The sequence below is a fragment of the Patella vulgata genome, chromosome 2 (genome assembly GCF_932274485.2).
Source record: "Patella vulgata chromosome 2, xgPatVulg1.2, whole genome shotgun sequence".
Taxonomy (NCBI): Eukaryota; Metazoa; Mollusca; class Gastropoda; family Patellidae; genus Patella; species Patella vulgata.
This window is the reverse complement of record NC_065880.2, coordinates 3,426,872-3,443,468: the sequence shown is the minus strand read 5'-3', so window position 1 is coordinate 3,443,468 and position 16,597 is coordinate 3,426,872. Positions and strand designations below refer to the sequence as shown.

General features: G+C 36.6%; 1 protein-coding gene across 3 annotated transcripts; it reads left to right on the top strand.

Moving 5' to 3' along the window:
* Positions 1–1,533: 1,533 nt before the first annotated feature.
* On the top strand, positions 1,534–15,241 carry LOC126811365 (nucleolar and coiled-body phosphoprotein 1). 3 transcript variants are annotated; one of them, XR_008786006.1, is made up of 7 exons: positions 1,534–1,656; positions 5,339–5,391; positions 5,777–5,848; positions 6,587–9,134; positions 10,231–10,323; positions 11,565–12,029; positions 12,065–15,241. XR_008786006.1 is itself a non-coding variant. In XM_056098688.1 (6 exons), the coding sequence occupies exons 1-6, from the start codon at positions 1,546–1,548 to the stop codon at positions 11,718–11,720; spliced, it is 3,033 nt and encodes a 1,010-aa protein (XP_055954663.1). In that variant the 5' UTR covers positions 1,534–1,545; the 3' UTR covers positions 11,721–15,241. The 3 variants fall into 3 exon arrangements, 2 of the variants coding, with proteins under 2 accessions (XP_055954663.1, XP_050392890.2); XM_056098688.1 differs by having other exon boundaries at positions 11,565–15,241; XM_050536933.2 differs by lacking the exon at positions 12,065–15,241 and having other exon boundaries at positions 10,231–10,295; positions 11,565–11,744.
* The last annotated feature ends 1,356 nt before the right edge of the window (positions 15,242–16,597 follow it).

Here is a 16,597-nt window from a genome sequence, read left to right as displayed (position 1 = left end):
GCACGAGACTATGCTGGGGAAAGAAAGACTGAAGAATATAACCCGAGGCCGAGGTTTTTCTATCGAGGTTTTTTTTTCTGAAGACTTTCTTCCCCAGGATAACTGAAGTCGAGGACTTTATCTTGATTATAAACCGTCTATGTTTACATGTACGTAAAATGAGGATATCCAAGAATTCCAGTAAGAAAAACCTTTTGTCATGTTTTCTTATAGGAAAAAAAAGAAACACACTGGAAGAATAATCCGCTACAGGTTTAAAGTTGCAATTTCATATTTTTAAGTTATATTTTTAAAATTTATTAAAATAAAGCCTTAAAATAGATGGTATCTATAAACAGTCCTACCTTGTTAAAGAATAATCCTATTAATCCTATAATTCACTATTGCCAGTTGAGAATTTGGCAAAAATATCATTTTTAACTTCAAATTCAAACGTTTGAAGATAGCTATTCCATGGGGGGGGGGGGGTTAGAAAAACAAGGGAGGTAATTGTGTTATTATTTCCGGGGTCAAATGATTTTTAAGAGGGAGAATAATGCCTATGATCGTATAATAGTGAGTTGACAACCTATTGAGCAAAAGACAGAAATAATTATGTTTTCCGGGGTCAAAGGATTTTTAAGAGGGAGAATAATGCCTATGATCGTATAATAGTGAGTTGACAACCTATTGAGCAAAAGACATAGAAATAATTATGTTTTGACTTTCTTAGAAAATATCAAATTATCGCTTTAAAGAAAAACTTTCAGAAGAATAACCCTAAATTCCCCTGTATATATCCAAAGCCGCCCACGACTTTCAGACCGCAAGTTATTCCGGGCATAGAAATGGAATGAAATGGGGTTTAATGTCCTACAGTTCTGCTCCGAACTGGGCTAATGAAGACGGGCATACGCCATACAGTGTACTTTCTCGACCAATGCAGGGATCGAACACCCGACTTTCAGTCAAGCAATGAGAGGTCGAATTAAAGAAATGTTTTTTCATCTCATTTCTTTTTACAATTATGCTCTACAGAGTTGCCTCCCATTAAAGTCTTGGAGGGATTTAAAATCTCTTGCTATCTTCAGTATTATGACAGTTGAATTTTCAAAAGAAATATCAGCCCAAAAAGTTCGCAACAGTCGACATCGTTTTGCAGAGTTCTTATTTATTCAATGAGTTCACGATGGAATAGCTACTTTCAAACGTTTGAATTTGAAGTTGAAAATGATATTTTTGCCAATTTCTCAACTAGCAATAGTGAATTATAGGATTAATAGGATTATTCTTTAACAAGCTTGGACTGTATTATGTATATAGATACCATCTATTTTAGGGCTTTATTTTAATACATTTTAAAAATATAACTTAAAAATATGAAATTGTAACTTTAAAAGTTCGCAACAGTCTACATCGTTTTGCAGAGTTCTTATTTATTCAATGAGTTCACGACTCCACGATGTCGGGCTTAATATTGTTGTTTCCGGATAATTCGTGTACTTTTATTTCCTACTTTATGTACATGCGCATTAACAACTTCCGACCCTTTTTACCACGTTCAAAATGTCTTCAACAGGAGGCGACAACAACGCGGCTTTATTGCCAATAGTGTATGATTACTTGAAAGACTCATGCCAAGAAATAGCCGATGCGTTTCAGAAGAAATTCAAGTTTGTAAGTATGCTAAAGGTTGCCCCCAGCTCTCTCGCATAACCCCACGAAACGGGCGACAAAAATGCTGTTTTCCGAAATTGGTATGTTTTCAATAACCACCGAACACGTGTTTTTAGGGATGATACTAGCGCACAGAATTGTTATAATAAATATTAGGCGACAGTGAGCCAGTTTTCTAGAAACAGGAAAATTTGTGTTAGGAAATGTTAATCACACAGAATTGTCTGAACTTTCTCCACACAAATCAGATGATATATTAAAGGCCAGGGCGTATGGAAACTTTAAATAATTAAATAGACGAATATCTAATCTTCAAAATGGTTCTAAAAAGTAAAAGCACATGTTAATGTAATATGAATGTATGTAAAGTGATTTATACTCAAAATTTTGAAAAATATATTGTAATTTCTAATCAATGTTCGTAGAAATACGTGAACACTACAGTCCAAATTGAACAACAATTCATTTACTCCTGCGTAGTCCAGTCTACACATTTTTATATTATTACCTACTAGGGGTTTTAGGTCAAAGTTTCAAATGACAGAAAAATTGTTTTTTTAAAAATATTTTGTGAAAATATACATAATATGCTACCCAGATTTTTTTATTTCATTAAAATATTCTAATTAGATCCAAAGTTTTGGAATTTTAAAATTCGAGATCGACGTCAATAATGTAATCAAAATGCTCTATACCAGTCAATGCGTGGCATGGCACCAAAATAAGCGCTTTTCAGTCATATTTGAGTGACGTCATAAGCGGTATATTCCCTTCAGAATCACTAATATCTGCCCGTTATTGTCAGCTAAGATTTATTAAAATCGTAATAATTTGAATGATAATGTCAAATATTTATAATCTGGATGATACCACAAGAAAGTATTTTATATTTAGTCGAAATTTAGCAAATTTCAATCATCAAAACAGATAAATCCTGTTTTCTATGGCTGTAATTGTCGGATATCGGGGTATATCATGCACCATAATAATCACAAAAATGTTATCTATCGTTTGATTGGTTCTATATCAAAATCCGCCGGAAAACTAAGGTGCGGATTCACCAATGAAGTGAGTCGTAGCAATAGAAAATCTCCGGCCGTGTGACGTCAGAGAGGTATTTTCCCGCGAGCGTCTCATGTAAATAAACAGTAATTCTGCCTACACTTCGATAATGTTTGAGCTTGAATCTTTGCAGATATGGAGACTGATATTAAACTATTACAATACTAGTAATTGCTAGTAATACATTTACATAAAAAAGTAATTCAGAATCGTAGATTGAAGTGGGCTATATTTCAGCCGGTGGCTGTCCGATTTCAAGCTAAAGTCACATGACCTGAAACCCCTAATTATTTTTTTATCGTTTGTGAATTAGCCTTTACTACCGTAATTGCTTTCACATTGTCTTGTAGTGTATGTTTTTATTTGTTCATTACAAAATGGCACCCGAAACCAAAGAATACAGGACTTGCGTACTGATTATAAAATGTTAATTATGCAGGGCTCAAAATTCGCTAACCTGTATCTAAGGCCATTTTTCAAAAAATGGTCTCAGACAGTGAAGCCTCTCTAAGGCCATTTTGTTCAACACCGAGGCCATTTTTTCAATTTAGAAATTATCGAGGGCCAATTTTGCTGGACATTTTAAAAATAAATAGTCTTTCATTCTTCATATTCATTTAGTAAAACGTGGACAGGTTAATCATGACAAACTGAAATAGATGTTTATAAATATATTTAGTCCTTGGATAACACTGAAATTAAAAGCTTATCTAAGTCTAGATATTTTTTGTCTCAAACTTCTAAATTACTGTATTACATCATGCGTTTAACCCCCTACAATTATTTCTTTTTTTTAAAGCACGACTGTTTGCAGATGTCTGTCAATAAAATAGTCTATAATAACAAAAGTCATCATTATTCAGACTGAGAAGAGGGAATCATATCATCAAATTTATCTCCATCACTGTCCTCAATTTCACTTTCGATTGCTAGCTCTGATTATCAAGCACTGTCTTGAACCGTAGCCTTGTTTATCACAAAAGACTTGACTAACGTCTGCTTGGTCTGCTTATCGTAGTCTTGTATAATAAGACTGTTACGTGTTACAGGCATCTGTGGAGGGGGTAAACTACGAACAGCAGTGCATAGGAAAAAATTAATCGTGGAGGTTTTTAGATCAGCCAAGTTTTACGGGAAAATGCATATCATACGTGAACTTTTTCATTTATTTTGGCTTCCGATATAGGTGCCATCGACTGCCATTTAGGGTAATTCTACGGCCAATGGCTCTAGTATTTTTATCGATTTTTTTCTGCAATTTACGACAGCAATATAGGTGCCATCGACTGCCATTTAGGGTAATTCGGCCAATGGCTCTAGTATTTTTATCGATTTTTTTTCCGCAATTTACGACAGCAATTTTTGACCCTCGATGTAAAAGCTATCGAAGGCCATTGCTAGGCAATATAACATCAGTATTGATTGAATTTGACCAATATTGAATTCTAATCCGTGTTTTTATTTTTGAATCTTATGGAAAATATTCAGTTAAGAGATTTAGCTCCTTTAAAATCCGGGGTCATGGTGGCTAAGTGGGTAAGACGCTGGCTCAAGCCTAGAGGTCGGGTGTTCGATCTCTGCATTGGCCGAGAAAGTTCATCCAGATTTTCCAGTATGGTTCCCCTTTGTCAGTGGTGCAGGACGGAGGGCCTGACAAGGACAGCTGTCTAGTCGTTTAGATGGTACGGAAAAGCTGAGGTCCCGTGTATGCCATTTTGTTTTTAGTCTTCCTCATAGTTTAATCAATGGACTATATAACTTAAATCAAAGTGCCAATATTAGACCTGTTACAGATTTTTACACCAGTCCTTCATGTTTATAAAATTGTGCGGGAGCCATAAAAAGCTCCTGATGCCTTGAATATATGCAGTTTAAAAGTAAACAAAAACTGAAAGTAGTTTATTAATCTCAATATTTAGGAGAGCGATTTAGCTAATTTGCAGGAGTCTTTAATGACTCCTTCGAAGGAAAGCCGACGTGCGTCGAGAGGAGCAGGAACGAAAGTTCCCCTTAAATGTGAAGGACGGTTAAAATAAAAGGGTGTATAAAGCTCTTTTTTGGGAGTCACAGTGGCCCAGTGATATCCCATTTGGAATTTAGTTCCTCAGATATTTTTTGTGTCCTCCACTAAATCCAATCGCAGCCCCATCATAGAACTTTCAGGAAATAGCCTACCTGTCGCCTGTTTCACATGATATTCCTGTATGTAATTAGGTATGACAAAATAAACTGACATGATAGTCAATATGGATATATTTTTGTTCATGAATATGCTTAACTAATGTAATGTCTTAACTTTTTTCATGATATATGGATGGTAATCCCAGACAGCTCACTTCGAGATCGGTTGTGGGTAGCCAGTTTGATCGCTTAAAGCCATCATTTCATTGGCAATAGGCGATCACGTGACATAACCAAGATGGATGCCACCAGCATCTCAAAGTGAGCTTCCTCTGATTAACATTGAAGAAATGTATCAAAGACGGCTACTGGTGGACATAGTTCGAAAGTTTATTTTTTTAAATTCGTCTTGATTAAAGAAATAAGAATACAGGAACTTGCACAATTGTCCATTGTAATCTTGCTGGCTGGATTTTAATATTGTCAAATTATGTTTCAGAAACCAAGTCCAAAATCTCCAAAGTTACACTCCATATACAAAGACTGGGCTGGGTGAGTAAACTTATTACATATTTTTAAAGCAACTGAGATGAATAGACACATTAAAACGACCTTCATTCTTGTTCGGCGTAATGTCCTCTTCCGCTTATTCATTATTTATCAAGTAAGGTCTGTCATTGAGTCGACTGGCATGGTTTCGATTCCCCGTTTGTACGTGACAAGGAGTAGGGTCGTCTCCCACCTCGTGGGTTTTCTTCCGGTCCTCCAGGTTCCTCCCACTGCTAAAGACTCCAAGGCGCAAGCGAATTATTGAAATAAAATTGAACCATATGTTAGTCCTGAAATGACCTAGTTTGTGTCGAGTGGACATTAACCCCTCTCTCTCGCTCTTGTCGCACAGTATAAAATATCAACTAACAATTTTGTTTTATTTTAGGAAAAGAAAAACTGAAACATTGAATGGTCCAGCAACTAAAAAAACAAAGAAAGAGGAGTCTTCTGATTCAAGGTTAGCATTAATTTATATTTAGTTCACGTTTGGATCATGTTTAGATCTGTCACTTACTGGGAGGTCTTGTGATGGCCTTGATAGTTCATCAGGATTTTTGGTGTTATGTAGGACAGAGGTCCTGGCAAGAGACAACATATAGTCCTTCTGATGATACGAAAAAACCGAGATCTCTTGTACACATTGGCGTACACGTAAAAGATCCCCTGGCAGTTGAAATTCGTAGGCTGTAGTGTCGCTGTCTGTGCAAAATTTCTCTCAAAGCATACTGCATGGCGTATTCCAGTCTTCATTAACTCGGTGCAGAACAGTAAGATGTTAAACCCCATTTCATTTCATTTACCTATTTAAAATGAACGGTAGAAAGGGGTAGCGCTGGCTACAGCTTTGTGTACTTCATAAAGTAAAACCAAGTACGAACAATCCAAACCATTAGACAAAATTCGAAGTCCTAAAAAAACGGTATAGGCAAAATAGTGTAATACGGCAAAATAGTGTAATCAGCATAAGACTTGTTATTTATCCAAAGTCATGTGTCCAATCACAGTGTGCCCATAAAAGAACCCTCGGAAGTTGGAAGAGTAGGTCGTAGCGCAAAATTTCTCGCATAGCACACTATGTCATATGCCAGTCTTCATTGTCCCAATCGGAGTAGAACTGTAGGATGTTAAACCCTATTTTATTTTCATTTCTAGGAATTGTTGTATCTCTTATGTCCAATTAATCTTGTCCTTTCAGTGATTCATCAGATGAAGAAACAACACCCCCAACTAAAAAGACAAATGGCCCAACACCAAAACAAACTCCCAGTAAACGAGGCAGAGCTTCCAGTAGTGATAGCTCTGATTCTTCAGAAGAGGATACTAAGAAAAAGGTTGTCAAGAAGCCACAAGCTAAAGTAGCAAAAGTGACACCAAAAGGTAAAGCAGCTAAAGAATCGGATTCCGACTCAGATTCAGAAAGCAGTGAAGATGAAGCTACTAAAGCAAAAGCCAAACCCAAGGCTAAAACAACTACGCCTAAAACTGTTCCAAAAGTGACACCTAAAAAAGCTGAATCTTCTGATAGTTCTGATAGCAGTGACGAAGAAGACACTAAACCAAAAGCAAAGTCTGTCGCTGTGAAAACTCCAGTCAAGAACATTGTAAAGGCGGCTGCTCCTAAAAAGGCAGAATCATCTTCTGATTCTTCAGACAGTAGTGAAGATGAAAAACCAAGAACTACAAAAGCTAAACCTGTAACACCAAAAGTTCCGGTTAAAGTAACTCCCAAGGTAACTCCTAAATCTACCCCTAAGAAGCCGGAGTCTTCTGATTCTTCATCTTCGGACAGCAGCGAGGATGAAAAACCTAAAACTAAGACAACTGCAAAAGTAACCCCTAAAGCACAAGCTACAGTTACGCCAAAAGGGACCCCTAAAGCAGCAGCAGGAAAGACAACTCCTAAAGCTCCAGTAAAAAAAGATGAATCCTCTTCATCAGACTCCTCTGATAGCAGCGAAGAAGAAAAACCCAAAACTGCTAAGGCTGTAACCCCCAAAACAGTTACACCTAAAGCAACTCCTAAAACTACCCCTAAAGCAGCTACTAAAAAGGATGATTCATCAGATTCTTCAGACAGTAGTGAAGATGAAAAACCCAAACCAGTTAACCCTAAAGCAGCAATTTCTAAGCCATCCCCAAAGGTTGCTGTAGCTGCCAAAAAGAAAGAGTCAAGTTCTAGCAGTGATTCAAGCTCTGAAGAAGAGAAACCTACCCCAAAGAAAACACCTGTTAAGCCAGCAGTTGTACCAAAGGTGGCCACTAAACAAGAATCGAGCGATAGCAGCAGTTCTGAATCTGAGGATGAAAAGCCTAAAAAACCTGCACAGTCAAAGGTAGCTGCAAAATCACCTGCAGCAAAATCAGCTCAAAAAAAGTCAGCTAAACATAGCGGGACTAGTGACTCAGACAGCGATTCATCATCAGATACAGATACAAACACAAAAAAACCTGCAGTAAAACCTAAAGTTGCTCCTAAAACTGCAGTTAAACCATCTCCAAAACCGGTGGCCAAAGCTGCTGAAAGTTCAAGTTCAGATTCAAGCTCTGAAGAAGAAAAGCCAAAGGCTAAATCAGTGGTTAAACCAGGAGCAAAGACTCCCACCAAAGCAGTGCCGACTCCCAAGATGACACCGAAAGCCAAGAAGGATTCTTCAAGTTCAGATTCTGATTCCTCCAGTGAAGATGAAAGCCGGGTCACTGAATCAATTTTAAAGAAATCAACACCTTTAGCCAAGTCCACACCAGCACCTTCAAAAATAAAATCTGTTCTCAAAAAACCTGCAACAAAAAAAGATTCCAGTAGCTCAGATTCAAGTTCTGAAGATGAAGCCCCCAAAAATAAATTAACTCCAGCAGCTAAGAAAACCCCATTAAAAACTACTCCGAAAGTAACCCCAAAAACCGCTGCCAAGAAGGACTCTTCCTCCTCCTCTAGTTCAGATTCTGAAGAAGAATCAAAGTCTAAAGTAGTGAAAGTCGCTGGTAAGGTTCCAACGCCGAAAGCCAAAGTAGCTCCCAAAAAGGCAGCAGCTAGTTCAAGTGATTCAAGCTCCAGTGAGTCAGAGGAAGAAGTTAAGAAACCAACAGCTGCAAAGAAATCACCAGCACCCTCAAAAAGCCCAGCAGCTAAAACAACCCCAAAAGTAGCCAAGAAAGATTCCAGCTCTGATAGTTCCAGTAGTTCTGAAGACGAAAAGAAGCCCACCACCCCAGCTAACAAAAAAGTAGCCCCCAAGACTCCTACCTCTGCTAAAGCTACCCCTAAACAAACCAAGAAGGATTCATCAAGTTCTGATTCATCAAGCGAGTCTGAAGATGAGAAACCGAAAAGGCCTGTCAAATCTTTAACAAAGACTCCTGTAAAGACGCCAGTAAATGGGAAAAAAGTTCCAGTTAAGAAACAAGAAAGTAGTTCCAGTTCAGACTCTTCTTCTTCTGAAGATGAGAAAAAAGCAGCAACGAAAACAAAATCTCCGGCAGTAAAGACTCCACAAGTTGTGAAAAAAACTGTTAAAAAAGATGAAAGTTCTTCTGATTCTTCTGATAGTGAGTCCGAACCTGAAGCAAAAAAGCCGAAAACTCCTGTCTCCGCAAACAAACAAAAAGCCACTGTGAATAAAAATAAAAAAGACTCTAGTTCGTCTGACTCTAGTAGTTCAGAATCTGAAGACGAGAATCCCAAAACTCCTAAACTACCAAACGGAACCTCCAGTAAATCTAACACACCTTTATCTAACGGCAAGGTTTGTCATATATTTATATCTTCCTCGTAATTCGGGGGGTTGCTCTAAGGCGTCTTGTCATTGAGTCAGCTGGCATGGTTTTGATTCTCCACCTGTCGGTTTTCTCCTGGTCCTCCGGTTTCCTCCCACCATTAGGAGACCCTTACACACAAGCAAATTATTGAAATAGAATTGAACCATGTGTTAGTCCCCAAATGACCTAGTTGAAGTCCAGTGGAAGCTAAACCCCATTTCTCTCTCTCATTGTAATTCTTTCATGTTTCTGGAGCCATGACTTATTTTGTCTTCGTTCAATTTGTCTTCGTTAACCCTGGGCCAATGTCCTATCCTGGATCTGTTGGAAGAAAGTTTCTGACTAATTCCTGTATTATTTCCCCCTTGTCAGTAATACATACACAACCTAAAGTGTCAGATCATTCGGATAAACACATATCCTGTATGTCTTCGGCATCACATTCAAGATGGTCTGGAAATTAAAATACTAGTAGGTCTCTGCATATATGTCAATATGTGATTAAAATAACATTAATTTTAACATTAACCAGAAAATTACAAAAAGCTTAACCCGTTAAGTGTGACGTTTTTAAAACGTTAACTACCCCCTATTGTGTAATTAATTTGACGAAGTGACGAAGAACTATGTACTATGTTCTAAGAATAGGCTTGGCAAAATACCTCCAAGGCGTTATATTACGCCCTACACACATTGAGTGGCAGTTGTCCAGGACGTAATATAACGTCGTACACATGCTGCGATCGTGGGGGAATTTCCAAGGGATTCCCCCAAGTGACAAACTACGTTCTAAGAATAGGTTGGGGAAAATACCTCCAAGGTGTTATATTACGCTCTACACACAGTGAGTGGCAGTTGTCCAGGACGTTATATAACGACTACGCACTTAACGGGTTAATTTAATTTTACTGTTTGATTTAATGCCAACCTAAAGAGGATGCCTGAGACTGCCTCCTCCTCTCCTCTCTGCATGTCACTGTTCATTGTCTCATTTGCCCCTTTGCTATAGACATGAATTTGATTGTTTGAAATTTCTCTAGCTAACAGTTTATGAATGTAACATTATGCTTGTTATATTTACAGGGATCACGTAAACAGAATGAACCATTTCGTCGAGTAAAAGCAGAAGAAATGGACGTTGATCACAGGTTACAAGATAATTCTTTTGAAGCTAAGGTACCATGGGTAGAATAAAAAAAACGTATTTTTCAGGATATAAGTCGATACTCTCTCACCCTCCTTGGAAGTCGGGTCGGAACATGACCGTATCCTGATAAGAGATCGTTACTAAATTGAATAACATGTGTCTCCTATATACACTGCTTCGACTGATTTATGGATAAGGGTCACACGATGGCTCAGTAAGTTGTTGGCTCGCTAACCTTGAAGTTTGATCCGAGTAAGTTCATCTGCATTTTCTGGCATGGTCCCCCTTGTCAGTATTCTAGGACAGAGAGCCTGGCAAGGGACAACATACAGTTCCTTGGATGGGACAAAATAACGAGGTCCTGTGTACACATTGGCATGTGCATAAAAGACCCCATGCGGGCAAAATTTCGCACATTAAACACTGTATGTCTGTCTTCATTAGGCCAGTCGGAACAGAACAGTAGGACATTAATTTCATTTATCTATGGATGAAAGTTGGAAAAATAGTAAAATATGGCGATTTGATTTAAACTCGGCATCGACTTATAAACTGTAAAATACGGTAATTTCTACCATTATATGCAGAACAGTCTGTTTTAATTCCATTCTTTCATGGGATTTTACAGAACAATAATCCTGACAAGGACTGATGTCTAGTTGTTCGGATGGGAACAAGAAAAGATTAGGTCCATACAGATCAGCTTGCATGTACAAGAACCCCTGATATTTAGAATTTGAATTAACAGCAGGCAGTAGCGCCGTTGTCCATGTAAAACTTCCCCCATAGCACGCTCTTCAACCCCAGCATTAACACAATCCTTTACAGTTAGACTTGGAATGAAAAGGTGGCACTGTCGCGATAAAATGTCGCTCATATGACACTGAATGGCACATGCCTGTCTTTGATTTCCAATATTAGAAGTTATGTTGCATTTATATCGATAATGTCAAATATTTTGTAAGCTTATCACTATAACTTGGGTATTATTTAGTTGAGTTATTTTAGCAGGAGTCTCTGTATTTTATGTTTAGTTTTAAACCATTGTTGGAAAACTGTACAGGTAGTTTAAAAGGGTCTGTCTAGATTAGATAATGGGTGTTGGGTTTATAACTGTTTAGTTTCTAGAGCAGTGTTAAGTAATTAATTAATCTGTTAATTACACATCACCTGCTAAAACAGCACAATTAAATGATACCGGAGTTGTAGTGTTACCTGTTTCACAGTACGTATATTTATATGATTTTTAAAAAAATGTTTTTTATTTCAGAAAAACGCAAAAGGCTCATGGGGCGAAAAAGCGAACTATGACTTAAAACATACAAAAGGAAAATCATTCAGACATGAAAAAACCAAGAAAAAACGTGGAAGCTACGCTGGTGGTAACATCGACTTTTCTGTGAATTCAATAAAATTTGAAGATTAAACTGTGTGTTTGTGTATCATCAACATTCATAAGACAACCATATTCAAGATATCTAGAATGGATCTTGAACGATAAGAAGACAATCGATTCAAGATATAATGAACTGTGACTATAATATGCAATGTATCTTGAACGATAAGACAACCGTATTCAAGATATAATGAACTGTTGCTATAATATGCAATGTATCTTGAACGATAAGACAACCGTATTCAAGATATAATGAACTGTGGCTATAATATGCAATGTATCTTGAACGATAAGACAACCGTATTCAAGATATAATGAACTGTTGCTGTAATGTGCAATGTATCTTGAACGATAAGAAGACGACCATATTCAAGATATCTTGAACGATAAGAAGACAACCATATTCAAGATATCTTGAATGATAAGACAACCATATTCAAGATATCTTGAATGATAAGAAGACGACCATATTCAAGATATAATGAACTGTGGCTGTAACGGGCAAAGTATCTCGAACAATAAGACTGTATACTTTTCAAGATACCTTGAAAGAAAACGGTATTCAAAATATCTTGAAAAATGAAGAAATACCAAGTGTTTGTGTGTATATCATTTCATTTCATTCAAAGATGTTTTTCGTGACAAACAAGCATTGAAATGAACTTATACGGAAATGTTTTTTGAGTTTTGTATCGGACATAGATTGATATCAATAAAAGACAAATTTGTACAAGTAAAAAAGACGGACATCAGAGGGACCGAGTTTGAGAAAGTCTGGTTTTTGTAATAATAATAATAATAATAATAATGTACATCTATGGTTACGCTCACTCCATCCGTATTGCATGCTCTGAGCGAATTGAAGATAAAAGCCAAGTCCACAGTGCATTCTCAGACTTAAGTTAAGAATTTACTCAAAATTGTTCGCCTTATTTTAACTAAGACTAAGATATAGCCCTTTATAAAACTTTTGTTTTAATTTATCAAATACATGTACATCAATAAGAAACTATGTGCTAAGTTTTGTGTTTCTGGATTAAAGATATTTCTCATAAACAGTGATTGAAAGTTGAGTAAATTCTTAACTTAAATCTGAAAATGCTTTGTGAACTCGATGCCTGATAATAAGTAACAAACAAATAGGGTTTTGAGTTTGGATTTGAATTCAGCTAATGTTTGAGAACATTTTATCTTCAATGGTAAGTTATTTACACTTGTGGTAATAAATGTAGAATATGTATAATTGGGGGAAGGATGTTGAAAGGTGGAAAATAAAGAATATTGATTTTCAAATTTTATCTTTAATAAATGCTAATGAATCAGTTTTTGGTGTTAAAGTTTACAGAAGTTTTTAGAGGTCGTATTTCCTTCATATTTAATGAATATTTTAACTGGTCAGGAATAAAGGTGCATTATGTAAGATTTAGATAAAGGGAGGGAAGTTCTTTCTATTTTAATTCAAAAATAGATAATGAAAAATGAAGATATTTAAATTTTCATTCAAATTACTTTATTACGAGTGAAGTTATGAGTGTTGGAGGATTGTAGCCTAGATTGTTTTATCATAGCATCGGTTGGGGGATCACGGTGGCTACGTGGGTAAGACGCTGGCTCGCTAGCCTGGAGGTCAGGTATTCGATCCCTGCATTGGCCGAGAAAGTTCATCCAGATTTTACGACGTGGTTCCCCCTTGTCAGTGATGCAGAATGGAGGGTCTGACAAGGACAGCTGTCTAGTCCTTCGGATGATACAAAAAAACGGTCCCGTGTAAACATTGGAATGCATGTAAAAGAGCCCCTGGCAGTTGGAATTCGATATAACAGTAGGCGATAGTGCCGCTGCCTGGGCAAAATTTCCCTCATAGCACACTGTATGGCGTATGCCCGTCTTCATTAGCTCAGTATGGGAGCAGAACAGTAGGACGTTAAACTTCATTTCATCTTTCGTAGCATCGGTACATCTCGTTTGTCCATTTTATCGTTAAATCTCGTGAGCCATCTAATCCATTTAAATCTATGCCATCTTGATGGTCTAGAGAGTGGATTATGGGATTGTCATGTTATTAATGTCGAAATAATAATTTATATAACAATCGGTACCAAATTAAAGACTTGCTATACATGTACGCCGATTTAACTCTTACATGATGCATCTTTAACTCAGTTGTGACAAGAATTATTTGTTAGAGGTTAGTAAATGTTATACTTCAGTTGATGAATTGTTATTTATGGTGGATGGGTTGTTGATTGAATTTTAATTATTCAACTAATTAATGTTTTTTTGTTAATTATAAACCAGATTATTGAATATAACATGGCCCAGTTTTGGTGGGTTTCTTTTTGCAATATTTGTATACAAAAAAATTACAAGTGAACTAAATCAAACGGCGCATTGAATAAAAACCTATATATTGGCTTGCGTACAAAGTTAGATTGAATCATTTCGGTATAGTTGTGTAGGAGAATGTTTTGTACAGAACGTGCTTTTCTCTTAGACCTATATTAAGTTACGTTAATTATTTTTTTTACCATTTATGATTCATGATGTCATAGTGTTAAAAGGTGTAGTATAAGCATGTATTTACTGTATGTTCAAGACTTGGTACTAGCCCAGCTATAACTATTGTATTACTGTATGTTCAAGACTTGGTAATTGCCCAGGCTATAACTATTGTATTACTGTATGTTCAAGACTTGGTACTTGCCCAGGCTATAACTATTGTATTACTGTATGATCAAGACTTGGTACTTGTTTTCAAATTCATTAGTCAGCATTTTATTCATATATTTTATTATATTTATATTTATAAAATGCTTATATTATTTACTGTTAATGATGCATGATGGGATAGTAGATCAAACCTTCTGGAATTACTTTCTCTTAACGTACAGTGATGACCAAGTCACGGCAAGAAAATTGCTTGATAAAATATTTTCCCAAAGTTCATAAGAAGGTCTTGAAGAAACATGAATTTTCTCACCTGTATCAAAAGCTTTGTTTTTTTTCTTGTTTTGGATTTTTTGATCATGCGTTGTTAGTATAGAATACATTGTGTATATATACACCAATTGTCAACAGATATAAGTAATAAGTACAAATAAAGATGTCACAAGTCATTATCAATCCATTTTATTTATATTGATTAACGACTTGAGAAATCTTGTTAAAAGTCACCCTGTAATAAACCACAATAAATGTTATTCCATAAATAGTGTCTTATTTGCTTACGTTTCAATGAATAATGTAAAAAAAAAAAAAAAAGTCTAGTAATACAGTATTAAAGGTGATTAAAATTAACAAACGTCCAGGCAAATGTTCTCTCGTAACATACTGTATGGCGTATGCCCGTCTTCATTAGCCCAGTTGGTGCAGAACAGTATTTCATTTTATTCTTGATTCAAGACTTCATTTTGACCTGAATAAAGAGGTTATATTATTTTTCTTGTATAAATTTATGATTTTTGTATATAAATATTATTATCAGATACCGAATGTGTTGCATCATATTATTCACAGAATTTACAGAATGTCAATAAAACTTTTAAAACATTGTCAAATTTTTATTACAAGTAATAGTTTAATGGTGCCATGAACATATGAACAATATCTCTCCTGACATCTCTTGAGAACATGTTTACATTTGTATATTTGCATAGGGTCCTAAAAGCCAGCTTTCTAACAAATAGGGGGTTGGGGGATATAGAAGTCGACTTCCCGCTTTGTTAGAAACTAGGTCATTTCGGGACTAACAAATGGTTCAATTTAATTTCAATAATTTGCCTGTGCGTAGGGGTCTTTAGCAGTGGGAGGAAACCCATGAAGTTGGAAAGGTGACCCTACTCCTTGATTCATACAACTGGGGAATCAAAACATTTTAAGGAGCTGCAGTGGTTTAGTGTATAATGTACTGGCTCGCCAACCAGGCTTTGGCTTAATACTGTTGACTTGAGATCTTAGGATTTTCCGGCATAGCTTCCCTTGTAATTGGTGCAGGACGGAGGATCTGGCAAGGAGCTGAGTTGCTCGGATGTGACACGTACGTTGTAATTTGAAATAAAAACAGGCTGTAGCAATGCTGTCTGTCCAAAGTTACCCTCATAGCACATGGCGTAGTCTCGGTCACCCAGAACCTCCTAGTCTTCAACATATGGAGGGTCTGGGATTGTGTCAATATTTGACGTAAAGTCAAATGCCCATGCGTAACCGTGAGTTTGGTTTATAATGTGGTTGATTATCCAGTATCTTTGACCAAGTCAAGTAAGAGATGCGCCCCTTCCCGCAATAAATCCCATAATTCCTGCATTAATATAAACAAACATGAATCGTGACATACACATGGCCCATGAAGCGAGAAATTTTACAATAAAAAAAAAATTATGAGTCTTGGATATTGAACTGGCATGCAATCAAATGGATTATTTGAAATGGCATTCTTAAATTAATTTCATGGGTGTCATCGTGTTTTAGAAAGTTATCCCCCTTTAGATGTTGTTTATGATAATTTAAAAGACTGGATAATCTAGCCAATGACCTATTATTTTCAAATGTTGACAACGCATCCAGACTAATATTCGTAGAATATTTTTCTGGATGATAGCGACTACACATTGCGTGGCATAGGCCTGTCTTTACTAGCCTGGTGGGGGGTGGATGGTTAGCACGTGCGTCTGTCATTGAGTCAACTGGCGAGGTTTCGATCCTTGTCACCTATAACCGGGGAATCGAAATCATGGCATTTGACTGAATGACCTTATGATCTAAATCTCTCGTGTTAACCCATTTGGACATCCAAACCTTTAACAATAAAGACTGTGAATCACCTTTTTTGATCCCCCCAACCCTGTACTATACTGGACTTACCTCTCAATCACGATTTGCTCTTATCGCAAGTTTCTTTAGGAAACGTC